The sequence below is a fragment of the Borostomias antarcticus genome (genome assembly GCF_949987555.1).
Source record: "Borostomias antarcticus genome assembly, chromosome: 4".
In the NCBI taxonomy this organism is placed as follows: Eukaryota; Metazoa; Chordata; class Actinopteri; order Stomiiformes; family Stomiidae; genus Borostomias; species Borostomias antarcticus.
Window position 1 is genome coordinate 22,168,045 of NC_140237.1, and position 19,733 is coordinate 22,187,777.

Here is a 19,733-nt window from a genome sequence, read left to right on the forward strand (position 1 = left end):
CAGTCAAGCCAGAGCAGGAAGAGGTCCAGGAAGTTAGAGGAAAATGTCATTGTGTCCATCTCAGCCAATCGGGAAAAAGTCAAATAAAAAGGTGGTAATTGTTTAACAATGTGGAGCGAGGCTTTAACTTCTGAAATCTAAGTTGACAATCAGTTGGTCTGACTGTGATAGCTAGTTAGCTCATGAGCTCAGCAGCTTCCATAACATTAACAGTAGCTGTCGGTGGTTAAGGCAGTTAGCTCCTGTAGCTATTTTGATGCTGTTGGCCCAACTTCTGTTTCTCAGGCATAAACGGAGGCAAACTCAAACTCGCATTAGCAGCAAAACATCTACAGGAATCATCGTAATTGTAAGGGGGCGGGGGATTTGTCAACAGAGGGCACATTCTGTCCTTGCCCGTCATATTTACATGTTACGCTAGCCAGGCTACAGGGGGCTTAGGTTACACACTCTATCACACACACACACACACACACACACACACACACACACACAAATGTAGCATACAGTGCTTTACAGAATAATTCAAAATAGTTAAAATAGTAGATAAAAATAAGATAATAAAACACATCAGATCATATATGGTAAAGGGGAATATAAAGTAGGATAATAGAAAGTAAGTAAGTAAAACAAATAAAAGTGAGTATGTAAAAAATAATTATTATAGGTAAAACTACATGATGAAAGTGAGATTAAAAAGGTAAGTCTTTAGATCTCGCTTAAAAGTGCCCACAGTTTCGTCCATCCTTATGGTTCTGGCAGGGTATTCCAGAGAATGAGGGCATAAGAACTGAAGGCTGCTTCTCCATGTCTCTTGGTCCTGGCTCCAGGAACCGTTAAAAGTTCAGGGCCAGAGGATCTCAGGGACCTACTTGGTGTATAGCGTAAAAGCATGCCTGATATGTATCCGGGTGCATGACTATGGAGTACATTATAAACTAATAAAATATTCTTAAAATCTATTCTAAAACTGACCGGTAACCAGTATAGTGACTGTAAGACTGGTGTGATGTGTGTCCTCCTTCTGGTCTTAGTGAGGGAACGTGCTGCAACATTTTGTATCATCTGAACTTGACTAATAGCTTTCTTTGGTAGACCAAATAGTGTTACAGTAGACCAACCTGCTGCTGATAAAAGCATGCACTAGTCTTTCAGTGTCAGTCTGGGAGAGAAAATGTTTCCTCTTAGCAATGTTTCTCAGGCGATAAAAATATGTCCTTTTCATATTCTTAATGTCATGGAAGCTGCTGCTAGTTGTGAGCTCATGAGCTAACTGGCTACGGTCTTACTGTGCTGGTCTTATTGTGCTGGATTCGCATCGGAAGAATCGGAACTGATGTGTCCAGATGACAAGACCTATCTTAATTTATCAGACATTATTTCATGTCATTTTGGTTCACAGCTATTTCGATGGCATGGCTAGCTGGCTCCCTCCTACTAAGAAGAGAAACAAGCTGGCCCAGCCCATAACCAGGGTGGACCTGGTCTAGTTAGGTGGTTGCTTTATACAGCTCACTACCAGTATAGGATTTGACTCTGCCATAAAGGGGTCACAGGTGCTTAACAAAGCAGTTCAGTTTCATGCTCGATGACTGCCAGAAAACCTCATGTTTGTTTCCATGGTACTTTTGTTAGCAAGGATGTGTCCGTCCAGGAACTGCATTTGTCAGTGATCGCACAGTTTATGAAATGGAGAAATAAAAAGAGGACATTTTATGGGATCCTATTTTGAATCATTTTGTAATTTAAAAATCATAGGATTCAGAAAAGCCGTTGTCTGACATATACCCACAAAACCAATATGAAGTAGGCTACGTTGTGTAGTAGCACTTAAAGTAGCACTCGAATAATCGTCCGTAAATATAGGAATTATAAACCTAATGTGCGTGTTTGTTAATAAAAAATAGCTTTGCTTAGTAGCCTTTTGGTGTATGTGTGTGTGTGTGTGCGAGAGAGAGAGAGAGAGAGAGAGAGAGAGAGAGAGAGAGAGAGAGAGAGAGAGAGAGAGAGAGAGAGAGAGAGAGAGAGAGAGAGAGAGAGAATAAATGACCAGTGACAGGAAGGCCACGGTGGCCACCGCGGTATCATGTTAGTCTGTCAGTTTGCATTGTCATGATACATTAGGCTGGCCGTGAAAAGAACTGTTGATCCTCTCACACTGCAGCTGACAGCACGGAGGAGGTTACGGCGGGAAAAAGCTTTGCGCAATTTAACCAGCTGTTCTCCCCTAGTCTTCCCTATCCAGCGAGGAGCTGGAGTTTGAATTTAGATATTTGCTAAGCGTGGCCTAAACTATTTGGCCGTCCTCAGTCAAGTCTCTGGAGATGTTTTCCCTGGCTGGAACATTATTAGGCCTACGTCACCGACTCCGAAACTACAGTCAGCTGGGTGAATTCCTTTCGACTAGCTGAGAGGAGACTTGACTTTCTTCACTCAAATAAGCTCCACGGACGGAATCCCAACCCAGTTTTTTTTTTTTACCGTCTGGCGCCGTGGACTGCTTCGAGTCTTGTAACGCAGTTTAGTTTAACGTAGTTTGTTGATTTATTGGTATTGAGCGTGAATAATCATTTCCCAGGATTTAAATTTATACGGATAAGCAATTAGTGGCGGTCGAGTAGGCTATAGACGCGTGGGACCGAGAGGTAAGTGAACGCTTTCTGTTTGTCGATATTATGTTTTTGCTTAATGTGTGCCGTTATTGTAGGCAATGATGTGTGTTTCATATAGCAAGTTTTGAAATAGTCCATGTTTGCGAACGATTCCTTGGAGTGAATTTTGACAGGTTTCCAATGCACTCCAGCTGGTGCGTCGCGGCTAGTGATAATCTATTACTTTCAACCACTGTGTCCTCATGGCGCAGTCGTTCTATGTAGACTGTTCCCGATGGCCTCAACTAGGCTACTGAAAGAGAATGATGTGCAGAACAATTAACTGCCCTGCTTTTCACCTTTCCGGCATTTTCGAAGCGTGTCAAAACGTCCCCTCTTGTGTCAAAAAAAGGTGTTTTCTCAGCGTTTTTATTTCAGCGCCGTCCCGTTCGGCAGTGAAAGGAAGTGGGCACGACAGTGATTTCACCTTGGATACGCACGCACGGGCCAGCGCCGGACATCAGTTTCCACTGCTGTGTTTCCATTTCTGGATTCTCATGCTTTTGGGTTTGATGCACTACTGAACAGCAGTGGGAGCGAGAGAGCACGTGGAAGCGGTTAAGTGAGACGGTTGTTCTCCGGGCGTGTCTGACTCTGCCACACAACTATAAATAAGCTGGTCGAGAATATTGGGCTACTTTTTATCCAAGACCCAAACATTATCCTTGTAGGTGCACTCCCTTATTCGCAAATGCATATGTCTATTGCATTATTATGACTATCGTTTTGGAGCCCCACTGTGCAACAAGCCCTCACCCTTTCAGAGTAATTTAATCTCACAGCTATAGTGAGGTGGCCTATTTTGACAGGAGTGTTTATAGGAGGCCTGTGTTTTTGAAGCTCTCCCCGGTTGTTACATTGGATGGTGCTGCTGTGTTTGGAAAAGACATACCGACACACACACACACACACACACACACACACACAGTGCGCTCCGGAGGCCTTCTGTTCCCTGCGTGTTCTCTGCGTGTAGGCTACCTCCTCTCTCTTCCCACGTCACGCTGGCACGGCATTCCAGAGGCAGGAGTCACGAGCGGAGAGCCACAGTAGGACACGCCCTCCCCTGTCGGTCTCTGGGCTGAGACGACCTACACGCTCTAAACCCCATTTCATGTCCACTTTAGTCTGAGGCTTTCGGATGCTATCAAAGGTAACTTTTATAGGCCCAGCAGTTTGGTCTGGCTCTGGATTCCAGGGGGCTCTGGAAGTTATAGTAGTTGTTTGACAGCAGAATCTTGGATCCTATGACAGCGCTGTATAGCACGACACTATCCTGTACACACACACACACACACACACACAATCAATCTCTCTCTCTCTCTCTCTCTCTCTCTCTCTCCCTCTCTCTTGAAAGAAAGAGAGAGAGTGTGTGAAAGTAGAAAGTGTGCTTTCCATATTATGGGTTGTCTGAGTCACGTAATGAGGAGTCATTGTGGAATGGGAAAACGTTGGTATTTACTGTTGGCTATCTGCAGTATTACATAATTTGGTTTCCCTAAATTATTTTTTTCTAAATTGAACTATTGTTTGGTTGGCTACTAAAACAAATGATTGTATATTGTGACTGAATGCCATGGCAATAAAGCTATCTGAATTTGAATAGAGCACCACCTCAAGCACCTGGTCTCTCCCGGCCTGAGCCCTGACCCCTGTGACTCCCGGGGCAGAGCTGTAGTTCAGTGGAGAACTGCTCAGACAGACCGTAATCATAAGTAAACTAGAGCCAAGACGGGAGGACTGCAACAGAGTTATTTATAACAAGCTTGACTGTCCAAATCTACCGCATCTGTATGGCTCGATAGTACAGCCACGTGCGCATGCAGGTGCATTTTCACGTGTTTTAAGTTGTCTGGTGTTTTTGTGCTCCATTGTGGAAGCCTGCTCTCTGTTGGTTGGAGCGCAGCATTTGATTTGCCTGCTGTAGTGATGACTCGGGCGGGGTGGGGGCCGTGTGAACCACTTTTTCCCCTTCGCCAGTGAGAGACGGCATGCTATGACTTCTCCATGCATAGGGGGTAGTTATGCAACAGCTCTTTGATTGGAACCAGACTGGAGCAGGGTGCAAGCACTTCCAGACACAAACAGCAGGGGGTGCTGTTTACCATAATTCTATACACGCCACAGACAGAAGCAGGCAACCACAGATATAGAATTATTCTGACCTGATTACTACCTCTCCTTGAGGTCTTGATCTAACATGACTTGATAGGTGAAAGCCGCCGCTTGTCTGTGCAACTGCTACTCATCCAGTCACATCAGATCAGTGATTTCTCGAAGGCTGGGAGGATGGGAGATGTTTAGTTCAAACAGAGCAGCCCCATGGTCAAGTTCACCATCTCCACACCCTAACGTCAACCATTACACAACATACAAACTGACCATAGATCAATGTCCCAGGGAACTTTTGTTGTACATACAGTAGCTATCACATGGTCATTTCAACACAACTTTGAAAACAGATGAAGCTCCAATTGTAACAAAAGATTGTTCAGTTATAACTAATCATTTAATTACAGTACAGTATACAGCAGGTGTAAGAGAGATTAGTCATTTATCCGTTGGTCTAACCAGTATTAGGAAACCTTAAGCACGTCTGGCATGTTGCTCATGGCAGATTATGGATTTCTCAATTATGCGTTAAGAAAGTGAAGGGGCTTCCTGAAGTGTAATATTTGGAAACGCTAGCCTGGTCTGGTCTGGTCTGGCCTAGCCTGGCCTGGTCTGGCATCTGTAGAGGGGTATCTCTTTATACTTGGTCCAGACACAGCAGAGATGAGACACTACTTTTGCAATGTGTCGTCAGAAGTCGTAGGATTTGACGTGTTGAATCTTGAGTCAAGGAGGGAGGCTAGAGCCTTTAGTTAGCTATAATCCGTCAGAAGAGATCATCTGTTTGCTCTTTAATCATTGTATTAAGTTTGGCCGTGACATTTTGGATATGAATGGGCTGTGTTGTAAACATTCTCTGGGCCCTGCGGCATTACATTAGACTCCAGTTGAAAAGAGTTGCTTTTGAGTTCCCCTGTTCAGATGATGTGTAGAGACAGTGCTGCCTGTGGTAATGTGCCCCCCCGACCACACACACACACACACACACCGTTAGGGTCTCATTCCAATCTCATCCTCATGCTTCTCTTTAGTTTTGTACTGTTTACACAGCAGATACAGCTGTCCCTGCCGCCCAAGGTCTCAGCTTTCAGCTGTGTGTGTGTGTCTGTTTGACTGTGTCTTTGTGTTCTGTTACCCAGGCAGATTCCTCATGTTGTAAACCTTATGTAGTCAGGTTTGAGCACTGTGTGTGCGTGCATGCGTGTGTGTGTGTGTGTGTGTGTGTGTGTGTGTGTGTCCCAGCATGTTTAATGCCAGCAGTGTGTGGATCGGCGCAGTCTTGGCCAGTGAGCAGGCTGGTAGGAGCAAGAGGATCACGTGTGTCACAGATGTAGAGAGAGAGAGAGAGAGATAGAGAGAGAGAGGTGGGTGGCAGGAAGAGGGGTAGGAGGCAAGCCAGAAGCTGTGTAGAATAGAGTCCCTCCTCCTTCCTGTCCTTCTTTGACTGTCTCCCCTCTCTCCCTCTCTCTCTCTCTCTCTCTCTCTCAGCCCCATATTCAGCTCGGTGATGTCAGTGCTGTGTTGGCTGAGTAGCCCTGGCAGGGATAGCGCTTCCTGTGACTTTGGTCTGCTCTCCAACCTGTCATTACGTGTGTGTGTGCGCGTGTACGTGTGTGTGTGCGTGCATGTGTATCCACCCTGCTGTGTCACTCTGTAATTTAGCCCTGAAATAGCCCAGTCTAGGCAGATCAAAAGAGGTGTTTGCAGTGCATTGTGGGTCCGGGATGGGTTTAATTGGATTGAAGCTGCAGTCTCTCTGCTATTAGACCTGCAGCAACTCATCAGTGTCCTTTACTGTCTCTGTCTGTCTGTCTGTCTTCAGCCCCTCCCATCTCTCTCTCTCTCTCTCTCTCTCTCTCTCTCTCTCTCTCTCTCTCTCTCTCCCTCCCTCCCTCTCTGTTCATTCTCCCTCCCCCTCCTTTCTCATCTTTCTGACACAGGAGCCTCCTAACTCTGTTTCTGTGTGTGTACTGTTACTGTACTCCCTCTCCAGGTGTGTACTGTTACTGTACTGTACTCTTATGTGGGGACAGACTTGATCCTGAAGTGACGGGTGGCACATTTCTCCCGTAAGCCGCTTAAGACAGGTGGCCTGAGCTCTTTAAACAGAGACCAGTCACACACCGGGCTGAGACCTGCTAACACACGCACACACACACACACACACACTTTCTCCTGCACACACACAGTTGTAACGCAGCCTTTCTAGGCTGTAGAGGTCGTCTGTTTTGGTTCCTGGTTGACCGGTTTCTAACATCAGCTTGTCTAATGTTCACCCTGACTGATGATGTTTATGGAGGTCATATTAGAACGTCAATGGCTTGTCGTCACAGTAACCTCGGCCTCGAGATTTCTCCGGAAGCAAATCTGATCCCCACCCACAGCTTATCATCATCGACCTTTTGACCGGACGTCCATCCATTATCCAGCTAGTCTGGGGTTGAACCTCAACCCTCGTTTGCTTACCTTCAGAGGGCAGCCATTGCTCTGGGTGGTGCTGGTAAAACGTTGACCTGGAGTTGGCACTGCAGCCCTACTCTCTCTGAGGCAGCAGAGCCATGTTACAGACCAGGCTTGTCTCTCGACTGTGATCTCCTTTGTGTGTGTGTCTCTCAAACGGTGGGTCAGGAGACACAGCTGAGTGGTCTCGGAGGGGCCTGACTGAGCTCCGTGTAGAGGCTCTCTTCATTGGTTTAGTTAACTGGATTTACTGAGCATAAGAAGCCACTGAGGTTTGAATTGGGTCACACAGCACCACATCGGTGGCCCCCGTGTGTGTGTGTGTGTGTGTGTGTGTGTGTGTTTGAATTGGGTCACACAGCACCACATCGGTGGCCCCCGTGTGTGTGTGTGTGTGTGTGTGTGTGTGTAGTAAGCCTGTTCTGGTAGAACCCCCCTCCCTGGCGTCCCCAAAGAGGGCCCTGCTTGGTCCCTCCTGTTCGTTAGAGCCCTGAAAGTGACCGCTCGGGCGGAAGCCTCCTCTTTTGTTCTAGCGGGACCAGTTTAGCCCACAGAACCCCTTCCTGTTCAGAACAGGCTACCAGTACCACAGGGCACAAATGACCGTTGTTGTGACCTCCCTGACCAATGTGGACCCCCGGCCCCACGTCACGATTCAGCATCTGCGATTGATGCTGTCAGCTCCCACTGCTGGTTCCCGTGGCCACAGGGTTGCCGCGGCGCTGGCGTGGGCTGTCGCGGAACCAGGAAGATGGGCCGGCCGTACGGAACACAGAGGAACCGCCTCCTCACTCCCGTCCTCACGGCGAGGGCCAATCAGAACTCGGCGGATCAGATTGAGCGTTGGCTGCTGCTTGGGATTTGTTTTCTCTGGTGTTTTTATTTATTTTTTATTTACATAAATCCATAAACAATATTCCATATGATGCTTGACGTCATCGGATCGCTTATCCCCGAGCAACAGATGGACCAAGGGGAGGGATGGAGGGATGGAGAGTGAATGAGGGTGGATGAAGGTATGCGCTCGCTCTCTCTCTCACTCTCTCTCTCTCCCTCCTCTCTCTCCCTCCTCTCTATCTCTCTCTGGAGAGGTGGAATACTGTACCTGACTTGCGGACACTGAAACGAGGGGGTACGGATGTTGCCGCCCTGGAGGAAGAGGCGCGCGCCGGACATGTTGATTATTTACCATACCGAGGAGCAACCAGGAGCGCGAACCGGCCAATCAGCTGGACCGGGGAGAACGAGGCTACCAGAGACACGTCCGTCTGCTGGCCGTGTGTGTGTGCAGCCCAGTGGAACGCCTAGAGGGATTACCGACCGTTTTGGGAGAGTGTTGGCGTTTATTCTCCCGGTGTCTGCGACCTACAGAACCTCTGGGTGTGTGTGGGCGTTTCTGAGACTGTGTGTTTTAGCCTTGTGTGTGTGTGTGAGAGAGAGGGAGAGAGAGGGGGAGAGAGAGAGAGAGAGAGAGAGAGGCGGATGTTTCTGAAGTTACCTGACTCTGAGCAGTGTCCCCGCCAGTTTTGAGTTACCTGGACTTGGCAACGAGACGGGGATCGCCATGACAACAGGACAGGGTCCAGAAGATTGACCGTCTGCGCAGAACTGCAGTCTCGGAGTGGGCGGGGTTTGAGGTGACACAGGTGCAATATAAAAGGTGTGTGAGTGGAGCTAAGGATTAACGTCACGCACAAACACACACACACACACAGACACACAAACATAAGTGATTGACTCTCATCCCTCCCTGGGCTGTGAGAATAGCAGACGGGAGATTACCGGACAGTTGGTGAGCTTCAGGGAACTCTGCCATTGTCCAGTAGAAGGACACACACTCTCACACACCACTGCAGTGGACAGAGAGAGAGAGAGAGTGAGGCTTATTCCCGCCACTTGTCCCTGTCTAAGGACCGCTGCTGTCGATCGTTGTGGATGCCGCAGGAGAAGATCCAACACAAAACGTCACCGAGACAGTGGTCACTTTGTGAAAGGAAGAAGAGAGCTTCTTAACTTTGACCTTGACCATTGGAGAGGGAGGACGAAGAGGAAGGGTCATTGTGTCTCTGCTCGTCTCCCTCAGCTGAGGAAGTGCCGTCATGAGGACGGTGACGTGAGGCTAGCGGAGACGCGAGACGGACTACCCTCACCTGGACCCAGTTTCCTGGACCGCAGAATCACCTATATATAACTGCGAGCTTGTAACAACCTGCAGAACCTCACTTTTCTGTCCCATTCCCAGGGGGACAGTTTTGGGGTGCGCACAGCGAGAAGACACCCACTCACGGGGAGGGGAGGGGCAGGTGGGATCATGTATGTGCTGTGCCCCCTGGTGGTGCTCGCCGTCCACAGCCTGTTGAAGAGCCGACGGAAGGCCCTGGAGCCCGGGCGCCCAGAGGCCGGGGCCCGCCTGCCTGGGGACGAAGCTCCTCCGGCGGGGGAGGGAGGCGGGGCGAGGGGCCCGGCGTCCGGGGAGAGGGGCAGAGCGGCCGCGGGCCTCGCCCCGGAGCAGAGGGGCGGGGCCGCCGCCGCCGACAGGGCGAGCGCACGCCACGGCCACGCAGAGGAGGAGGGAGGCGAGCCAGGCGGGGGGGCGCTCGGCCGGGGCAGGCGTGGGTACGGAGGAGGAGGCGGCCTGCGGAACGCCCCGGACAGCAGGAAACGAGCACAGGTGAGAGGCGGAGAAAGAGGGGTAGGAAGAGAGGTAGAGCTGTGATATAAGAGATATAACAGTTCTAGTTATAGAGATTTAACAGTTCTAGTTATAGAGATATAACAGTTGTAGGTGTATGGATGGGCAGGAGTGTTGTAGAAACAGGCAGGTCGAGGAATGCTATTGTTACTAGACCCCCCCCAGTTGGGAGAGAATGGAGAGGGGATATGGAGAGGGAAGGTGTGGCCAGGTTGTGCAGGCCAGCACGTAGGTAGACATGATGGGGTCAGAGTTCAGTCACACACCCAGACAGGCCGTGTTCCGTCAAAGTGCACAAACTGCAATATCAAAAACGTCGGAGGTGAACACTTTGATGGTTTCCGGCCCAGACGTTTCACACACGGGCTAACCACAATCCAGGAGGCCATGTTCTCGACCCAGATGACTAAATTTAAATGTAGATTTAAAATGCAATTTAAAAAAAATGTGATTTGAAAGTTTAATCACAAAACGATGTTTAGATTTGCGAGAACTCAATGAGGCGCAGCAGCATGGCGGTTTGTGCCGGAGATCAATCAGGTACAGTACGTAGCTTTCTGTACACTCCCGCAGCGTAAACACGCCAGGGATGTTTAAGTCATGCAGTCGCCGGGTAGATTTAGATTGGAACGCCGGGGACAGCCCGCCCATGGGTCAGAAACCTTGAGGTTTACATTAGGGGCAGGCCTGAGACCGGCGGCCATTGAAAGCTCTCTCAGGAGGCTGGATAGGATATAGGAAATAGGCATAGGACGGCCTGGGTCCGGTCGGGGGCGGGGTCAGCGTTCCCGCCTCCTCGCATGGGAACGGAATCACAGACCGCCCGGCGTTACCGTTAATCTGCGGCTTCACCGTCTCCGTCCACCACGCGCGTTTTGGAAAATAATCCATCAGCGTTTTAACGCTAGTGGCATTGGCTACGGGTCATCCGTAGCCTCTCATCCCCTGATCATCCCCCTCCATCAGTATCCCCCACACCCCCCTGACCGACGAACCCGATAGCGTTCTTATCGTTCGGTAACCTAGCCCCGGGGTCACGCCGCTGACATCACACCGAAGCACCGCTAGGCTACCCGATCCCAGGTGCAGCGCAGCTCATCTATAATCCACGGACGTCTCTAGACCCCCCCCGCCATCCGACCGTCACGCCCCACCGGCCGCCCGTAAGGCGATCCGCAGTACACACACACGTACCATACACACTATCGATCTAGCCGCTAGCATCGCAGTCACACGGACGTGACCCTGACGAGGAGAACTCCATCCACCAGAAGCCTCTAGTGACCAGGGGGCGGGAGGGGGAGGGGCTTGGTGTTTGTGAATGGTGTCAGCGATTCGTCTGACAAACGCGCTGCTGGTCGACATGGACCGGTATGGGACAGAACAATGATGGCAGCAGGAGAATGGAACAATGGCTGGCGTTGGCCGGTTTGTTTTTGTCCCTCTCTCAGCTGGAATGTTGTTCATGTTACACGGCGGCCATTCTTCCTTTCAATATTTCACAGGATGGGCGGAGACTGAGACGGGCAAGTCATGTGTTTCCGAAACGCATGGCCACACACACACACACACACTATTAATATTTCAGTCAGGAGGAGGAGAGCAGTGCATCGCCATGCTTCATTTGTGGCTGAAATATTTATTCCTCTGCTAGGGAGAGAGCGGGGGAGAGAGGGAGGGGGGTGGATACAGCGGAGGAGAGAGAAAGAGAGGGAGGGGTCTAGAGGGAGGAAGGGGGGGGGGGGTGATGCTGGCTCCGATTCCGCTGTTACTAAGGAACAGAGCCAGAGCGTCATGGGTGTGTGTGTGCATTAGAGAGGAGGAGGGGGGGGCTTGGTGGTGGCACTGATCTCACTGTACGTACGTGTGTGTGTGCGCGTGCGTGCGTATGTGTGTACGAGCGCTCGGCAGCCAGTGTGCGTTTGTGTGCGTTGGGAAACGGAGGGACGCTAACGATGCAGGGATGATCTGGACGCCGAGGCCGCAGGGAAAGAGGTACGGACCACAGACGGACAGAGAGAGAGAGAGATGAAGGGATGGGAAAGATGGAGAGAGAGAGGGAAAAGAAAATGGGTCAGACAGAGGCATGTGTTGAGCAGGAAACAAGAGGTGAGGTGATCGGTGGAGGGAGGCGGAGAGGGAGAGATGGACACTGAAGGTGGAGAGGGAGGGAGGGAGGGAGGGATGGTGTGTAACGCAGGGTATTGGGAGAAGGGAGGACGAGAGAATGGATCAAGAGGGGCTTTTGTTTTTGTGTTTCCTGTTGCTGAGTGATTCAGTTGGGTCTTCAGCAGGATATTAAACAGAAGCAGGATACTCTCCTTTCCTCTTTGTGTGTGTGTGTGTGTGTGTGTGTGTGTGTGTGATGTTATTCAACCTTCCTTTCACATGTATGGGACTATCAGATACAGTATGTGACATGTATATATGCAATAGTATGCTGTGTGTGTGTCTGTCTATAGTATAGAGTTACATTTCCACTCTTGTTGTTGAGCAGACGGGTTTAGACAGCGAGCGCACGGTAGCTTAGCTGCTACTGCCAGTGAATTTGACCCAATTTTAGGGAAGGAGGAGGGAGGGAGGGAGGAGTAGAGGAGGATGAGAGGATGTTAACCCTGGGAGGTTGGGAGAGAGTGTAATGTGGTCAGTATTCATAGAAAGCAGTATTCTTCGGTCAGTCTGTGCAGTGTGTCTACACGCCGACCGTGTGATAAACCGGTTGTGTGTGTCGGGGTGTGTGTGTTTGCCCATCTGTGAGTGGGGATCCTGGGGGCAGGTTGAAGCCATTGGACTGTAAAAGTGCTAGACAGGAACAGACTGCATGACCACAGGAAGTGTGTGCGTGTGTGCGTTTGCGCGTGGGTGTGTGTGTGTGTAACTGTGCAATGTGAGCCCCCCTCAACCCTCGGTGCTCATGTAAATAATGTATGTTAACGACGGGCCTTACGAAGAGCTCCTTGTCCAGCAGGCCCCTGGAGCTGTAACTGACCCTTCCAAAACAGCCAGACAGCTTTCACAGGGAATCAATACAAATAAAACACTTTATTATAAAAACAACAATAACATGGTGCTTGTAACTCGTAGCTTTCCGGGTTTTACTTTGTGCAGAAATCAGAATTACTCGTTTAGCCATCTTTGTGAAATACCCCCCTGGTCAGGAATGTGTCCCTTAACAGGACGGCCTACTTCCCTGCTAGAGCCTGATTGGAGGGATTCTCTCAGAATGCGGCCGCTGCTGTGATTGCGTGACCCGTCATCGGTTCCTCTCTCTCTCTCCCTCTGCCTGCGTTTCATGGCCGGACTAAAATAGCCCCCCTGCGTCGCCATAGCCCGAGGGGAGATGTGATCTCAATTGAACAATTGAACATGTGAGCACAACCTCAACCCTACAGTACATGCATATTCTGTATTACACAGAAGGCTCACACACACACACACACACACACACACACACACACGATAATCCAAACTTTGTCAGGTGACACTTTAAATTCAAGCTTAAAACATATACTTAATTTGATATACGGTGAATGTGCAAACACACACACACACACGCAAGCAATTAGCCTTGGATTGGCAGAGTGGGCATTTAGGATCAGCAGCCAGCACCCATCTAGATGAATAAAGTCAACTGGAGGTAGCAGTGTGACTAGCGATGGGCAGAAGACGCTTGGCTGTCAACACCTCAACGTTCATCATCGTCAGCTATAATCCACTCCTGCCAGCTGAGGAGAAAGTGTCAGCACCTCCTAAGATTTAGTTGCCTCTAATCCCTGTGAGAGGGACGTCAAAGGAGTGTTGAGTGTGCGTGTGTGTGCGCGTGCGTGCGTGTATGTGTGTTGTCGTGGAATTGTCTGTGACAAAGTATTGCTCAGGAGAGAGTTGAATGCCAACGTTCTAAGTTTAACAAAGTTTATTACATACAACACGCACAAATTACACAATAACCACATACAATACATACAAACAGCACAATAACATACAAACAACCCCAATAACTGTCAACCGTCAGAACTCAGTTGCCTCGCGCACACAGCAGTCTGCAACTGAGAAATGGCGTCCCTGATCTGCAGTTACAGTACACTTCACACAGTCAAGACAGGCAGCCTCGGCGTCTGAGCTGCTTCAAGGCCCTCGCTCGCCTCACCCCCCCCCCCCCCCCCCACCCCCCCTATTTTGTCGACAGAGAGAGTTGGTGGCGAGGAATGCGCGAGCGAAGACAATCAAGGGCGCTTAGTTCAACAAACATCAGATAGTAGATGCACAGTATTATTTTCTATGCAAGGAATGGGAATATCAGCTCCAACTGGCCAAACAACAGTGTAAAAGCAGTTCAACTAAGGTCTAATAATACAGAATTTCCATTACAGTGTGTGTGTGTGCGTGTGTGTGTGCCATAGGAATGGGTGAGGGCAAGTGGGTGGCATCTCAGCTGTGTAGCCGAGGAGCGCTCATGTTTGGTAGCTGTGTTGGATATAGGCTGTGGTAGAGAGAGAGAGAGAGAGATTACTGGGAGATAACTGGACTATTGAGGTTCACACACACTGGAGAGAGCAGAGGAAAACTTTAGCAGAGAGAGAGAGAGGGAGAGAGGTTGGAGAGAGAGAGGGAGGGAGAGGCTGTAGAGAAAGGGAGGGAGGAGGGAGAGGTAGGAGAGAGAGAGAGAGGGAGGGAGAGGTAGGAGAGAGGGAGGGAAGGAGGACGGTGGCAGGAGCAGAAAGGGAGGGTAACGGGAGGGAAGGGACGGGACAGGACAGGAGATCCCTGGAGGACGTGAGGACGGATGAGATGTGCTGGCTGGAAACATCACCCTCAAAGGAGCCCTAGGGAGCGTCACGTGTGTGTGTGTGTGTGTGTGTGTGTGTGCGCGCGTGCGCGCACGCGCACAGACGGCACCTTGAAACGGCAAGCACACAAGCAGATCACCCTGAATAACTTATTTCCAGCAACACTGCTCACAGCTCCCCCTGTAGGCCTCCCCGAGTACTACGTTTGCTCTAAAAACAGTCCCTCAACACTTCCCAGCGCTCTGCATCCCCTCGAACATCTGACCAGCGTTTCTGACTTGGAAGTTTGAAGGAAAGCCACCGGGAGCCACTGTTGGGAGTTGATACTGTTGTTTGAATGCAGGGCGTGCTCCTCCCCATGAGAATGGACCAGAGCTGTGTTCTGTCCCTGTGGCCAGTAGGGGGTCAGAGGAAGAGAGCTGTCCAGGACCAGCTGTTCCTCCCCCAGTCCTGAACCCGAGCCATTAGAGGACGGGATGCCAGACAGACCCCAGATCAGGACCCGGAAGAGAGGAGGGCTGGCGGGAGACCATCTGCTCCCAGGCTTAAAGTATTATGGGTAGATGAGCTCGCCCTGAGTGCACTGCTGAGTGGTGAAGGGGAGAACTGGTCTGGGATCAGGTCCTGGGTAATCCCGCTGATGGCCGAGGTGAGGGCTTGGGGATGTGTTCCCGCTGGTCTCTGATCTCAGATCCGTCATCAGGAGACTCCCAAGTCTTTATGGGAGGGGCCTAGCCCAGCCCCGCCCATTACCTGCCAATAAACTGACACACACTATTACCGAGGATAATGCTGATCGCTAGTCTACTGAAATGTGTGTGTGTGAGAGAGAGAGAGTGACCTGATGGTAGTGTGGAGTTGACCGCTGGGTCGGGGGAGGGGCTGCAGAAGCATGGTTGTGTGTGTGAGTGACTGGAGGTGGAATGTGTGTAAGCATGGTCAGAAGATGACTCTGTGACCGCCTGGACCGACACCATGCTAGGCCTGGTCGGATCTTTTATCGGCAGGAGCTGGCTGGACAGAGAACACTCTGACCGCGGGCATGGAAGGGTAGGGTCTGTGTGTGTGTGTGTGTGTGTGTGTGTGTGTGTGTGTCTGCGTGTGTGTGTGCGTGTCTCTGATAAATGATTAGATGAATAAAGAACTCATCACTGTCTGGAACAATGATGATGCAGACCAGCATTGCCAGACGCTGATATGAAGAAGGACCTTCGGTTGGTGTGTTTGCAGAATCAGAATTAGTTTATTGCCATTGCATTTCATTTTGTCAACATGCTAGGAATTTGCTTCGGTCAATGGTGCCCAACATGGAGACAGCATTGGACAGGGTGCAGGGACGAGACGGGACAGTGCAGAGAGCAGGGCCGGCTGTGAACGAGGTCTCTCTGAGGAACTTTCCACCGTGGCGGGGTTAGACCGGCTGACCGCACGGAACGGTCAGGGGCAGCAAGATCATTGTTTTAGGGACGGTAGTTCAGTGAGTTCAGTGTCTGAACTGTGTGCGGTAAAATAGCCATGGCTGTAATCTGAAATGGGTTTGAGTCGAGGCCAGCGGAGAGTAATCTGATTATTCTAGCCTGACCTTGTCGGCAAAGCGAGGGAGCCTGCGCGGCAGAGAAAGTGGCCGAGCCGAGGAGGGCGACTCTGGGACATGTGGCGCCGGACTCGGGTCGGAAAACGGGGCTCTTTACTGTACCCACCAGAGAGGGGAGTTTCCCTCCCCTGGTCCTTCATATCACATCACACATTTTATATTCACGCGGGCGACACGTAGCTCGGGAGGTAGAGCAGCCGGCTGGGGAGCGCAAGGTCCCGGATTCGATCCCAGCTCCCGGCGTCGTGCCGAAGTGTCCTTGAGCAAGACACTGAACCCCCAATTCGCTGTACCTAGTACTGTCGGAGTACCTAGTACTGTCACCTCACAGCAAGAAGGTCTCCGGGCCTTTCTGTGCGGAGTTTGCATGTTCTCCCCGTGTTCGCAAGGGTTTCCTCTCAAAGGAACCAAAACGGAAAAACATGCAGAAGAACAGATGCTCTTCAGTCCGGTCACTGACCAGGACATGGACTGAGCACTTGGACTTGGTCCCGATGGCTGCCCACTGCTCCTGGCTGCCTCTGGAGGAGGAATTCAGGGAACAATTTCCACAGGCGCTGCCTGGAAAATTGCACGTGTGCTCTGTGTGCCGCATCGCCGCCCACGCCGTGCAATGCGTGTGTCACTTTTGGCCGAATAAAGACCCCTCCCCCCTCGGGTCCTGTAATTCACACAATGACCCCCTAGACACCCGACAGGTTGAGAAGCTCGTTATTTTGAATATCTCTGGCAAGCGTCGCCCCACCCGTTTGGGAAGTCGACGCGAGTCCCGTGACATTCTGGCGCGTCGTCTACCTTTGACATCCACTTTCCCCTGAGGAGGAGGCCGCAGAAGCGCTGGATACTGCCCGCGCTTCGGGGCGTAGCCTATCTGGCGAGCTGTGATGACCTGGGACAGCCAGTCTGTCTTGTTGTCAGAGGACTGACAGGAGAGATATTAATAGTCCTCTGCTATTATGATTCTGTAAAATGTTTTTATAGATCCTGCTGCTCTGTCCTCCTCCTCATTTCTCTTGGGTTTATCACAGGGTCTTGCGTCTCATAGTGTTACCTCTTTCGCTCTGTCATTTCATGTGTGTCATCTCTCTTTACCTTCCTTGTGTGTGTATGTGTATATGGTATTTAACTCCCTCTCTCTCCCTCCCTCCCTCTCTCTTTCTCCCTCTCTCTCCTCTCTCTCTCTTTCTCTCTCTCTTTCTCTTTCTCTCTCTCTTTCTTTCTCTCTCTCTCTCTCTCTCTCTCTCTCCAGCCGGTCCAGCGGTCCGGTGTTCTGCTCAGCCCTGCGGTCATGTTTGGAACACGAAAGACCTGGGACCTTGACCACGCCCCCTGCCTACTACAGGAGCTCTGGAAGAAAGACGTCTCATTGGACGGTGAGCGGGTGCTTTGACATGTGGGGGCGGAGCGAACCAGTGTGGCTGCATTTTTGGGATGACGCGGGAGGGGGGGGAGAGAGAGAGAGAGAGAGAGAGAGAGAGAGAGAGAGAGAGAGAGAGAGAGAGAGAGAGAGAGAGAGAGAGAGAGAGAGAGAGAGAGAGAGAGAGAGAGAGAGGAGAGAGAGAGAGAGAGAGAGAGAGAGAGAGAGAGAGAGAGAGAGAGAGAGAGAGAGAGAGAGAGAGAGAGAGAGAGAGAGAGAGAGAGAGAGGTGTGCGCACTGAAAGGCTCTCACTGAGGGAGGAGGAGGACGAGAGAGGGGAGGTGTGGAGGACTGTGACTCATTCCCTGGAGTTCCAGTGGTGTTGAATGGAGCTGAGAGAGTGGAGAGAGAGTGGATGGGCTGCGAGAGGAGAGGTGAATGGCAAAGCTGATGACCGCTGGAGAGGAGACGGCCATCTATGACCGCTGTCTGAGAGATGAGGTGAGGGACGGGGGTTTATGTATGTTCCTCTCTCTCTCTCTCTCTCTCTCTCTCTCTCTCTCTCTCTCTCCTCTCTCTCTGTCTCTCTCTCTCTCTCTCTCTCTCTCTCTCTCATATGCATCTCTAGCCGGTACAGAATTCTAAAGCTGACCCCCATCCCCCCTACAGGCACAGTCCAGGGGGCAGGAGCACACATACTGGAGCTATTGTGTGTGTGTGTGTGTGTGTGTGCGGTAACACACTTGCAGTGAGGCTCAAGGTGAGGCGGAGCAGCTGAGCTGTGAGTGTGCCAGCTGAGACTAGAGGCAGCCAGGAGGGAGAGAGGGAAGGTAGGAGGGAGAAAGGGAAGGTAGGAGAGAGAGAGGGAAGGTAGGAGGGAGAGAGGGAAGGTAGGAGGGAGAGAGGGAAGGTAGCATTTTTGCGTTCCCGTCGCTTCATCATCACCCCGGGCTGCACTGACCATAGGCGAGTAAATTGTTCCTACGAGCATGTGTGTGCGCAAACGGTGAGTATACGAGTGTGCGCGTGTGTGTGTGTGTGTGTGTGTGTGCGCGCCACGTGACGCAAGTCCCTCTGTGACGCAAGTCCAATTCGTTGTTAGACTTCAAATGCTGTGTCATCCTAGAAATACCGAAGGCGTTTTGATAGGTGTTCTCTCAGATTCTGCGGTTCCAGTCGGTGTGTTTCTGCATCTTTGCATATACTGTGGATTGTGTCTGAGGTTTCTTTGGGAGTACAGTACTTCGCTGTAGCCTGTAGCCTTGATGGCTGCGGGTGTGTTTCCTTGTGTTCAGTTCAGTTAGTTGTTTGTTTCACGTGTTTTGGGGTCTTAAGCGTTTGAGTTTGTGCGTGTGTTAATTCAGCTTAAGACATGTGAGACATACAGTAGACTCGTACACTATTCCAGCGACTGGACTCTGCTCTGTCTGGACAATGCTCTGATTGTTCTCAGGTCAACAGGATTCCGGGCCCCAATAGAGTTGACGAAATGTGTCGTAGGCCACATAGACACATACTGTACACGTGCGCACGCACACACATACACACACACACCTGTGCAGGGTTAATGTTTCACCTGCGTGAGTCTGTTATCGCTCTGCTTATCTGGCTTTGCTGGTTTCCATGGCACCGCTGGGAACCTTAGCAGGAGAGGGAGGGGGGGGGGAGGTGGAGGGGGGGGCACTCACTAGAAGAACAGCCGGAGAGGCAGAGCTAGGGAGAGCGGCCAGAACGGCCAGCGGAGCTTAGAGCCCCAGGTAATTACCCCCGGCGTAAAAAGGATTGACGGACCCCCCGCTGGGAGGAGACCGGTGGGGGGGGCCATCCATCCATCCGTCCGCCCGTCCATCCATCCGTCCGTCCGCCCGTCCACGCAAAGCTCCTGCGTGTGCGTTAACCCCGCCCCCCTTGTGCGCCCGCAGCGAGCTCGGTGGACTTCCTGATGAGTGATGGTGATGAGGACGGCTCCTTCCTGTCTCTGCCCGCCCCCGCCTTCCCTCAACGCGCCTCTCTGAGCGCCGCCGACCTCGCCGAGCGCAGCGCCCACGGCCAGCAGCTCCTCGTACAGGTGGGGGACTAACAC

At 51.2% G+C, this 19,733-nt stretch overlaps 1 protein-coding gene across 5 annotated transcripts in view; it reads left to right on the forward strand.

Annotated features, from left to right (window-relative positions):
• The first annotated feature begins 2,174 nt into the window (after positions 1–2,174).
• kifc3 (kinesin family member C3) overlaps positions 2,175–19,733 on the forward strand; it is a 32,246-nt gene continuing 14,687 nt past the window's right edge. For 4 of the 5 annotated variants that reach the window (XM_084437507.1, XM_084437509.1, XM_084437508.1 and 1 more), the window contains exons 1-3: positions 2,175–2,645; positions 17,543–17,666; positions 19,573–19,718. In XM_084437507.1, coding sequence (XP_084293633.1) covers positions 17,582–17,666; positions 19,573–19,718 — 231 coding nt within the window. In that variant the 5' untranslated portion in view covers positions 2,175–2,645; positions 17,543–17,581. Of the gene's footprint in view, positions 2,646–17,542; positions 17,667–18,633; positions 18,657–19,572; positions 19,719–19,733 lie in introns of those variants that run through there. The other variant, XM_084437511.1, reaches the window with a different exon arrangement.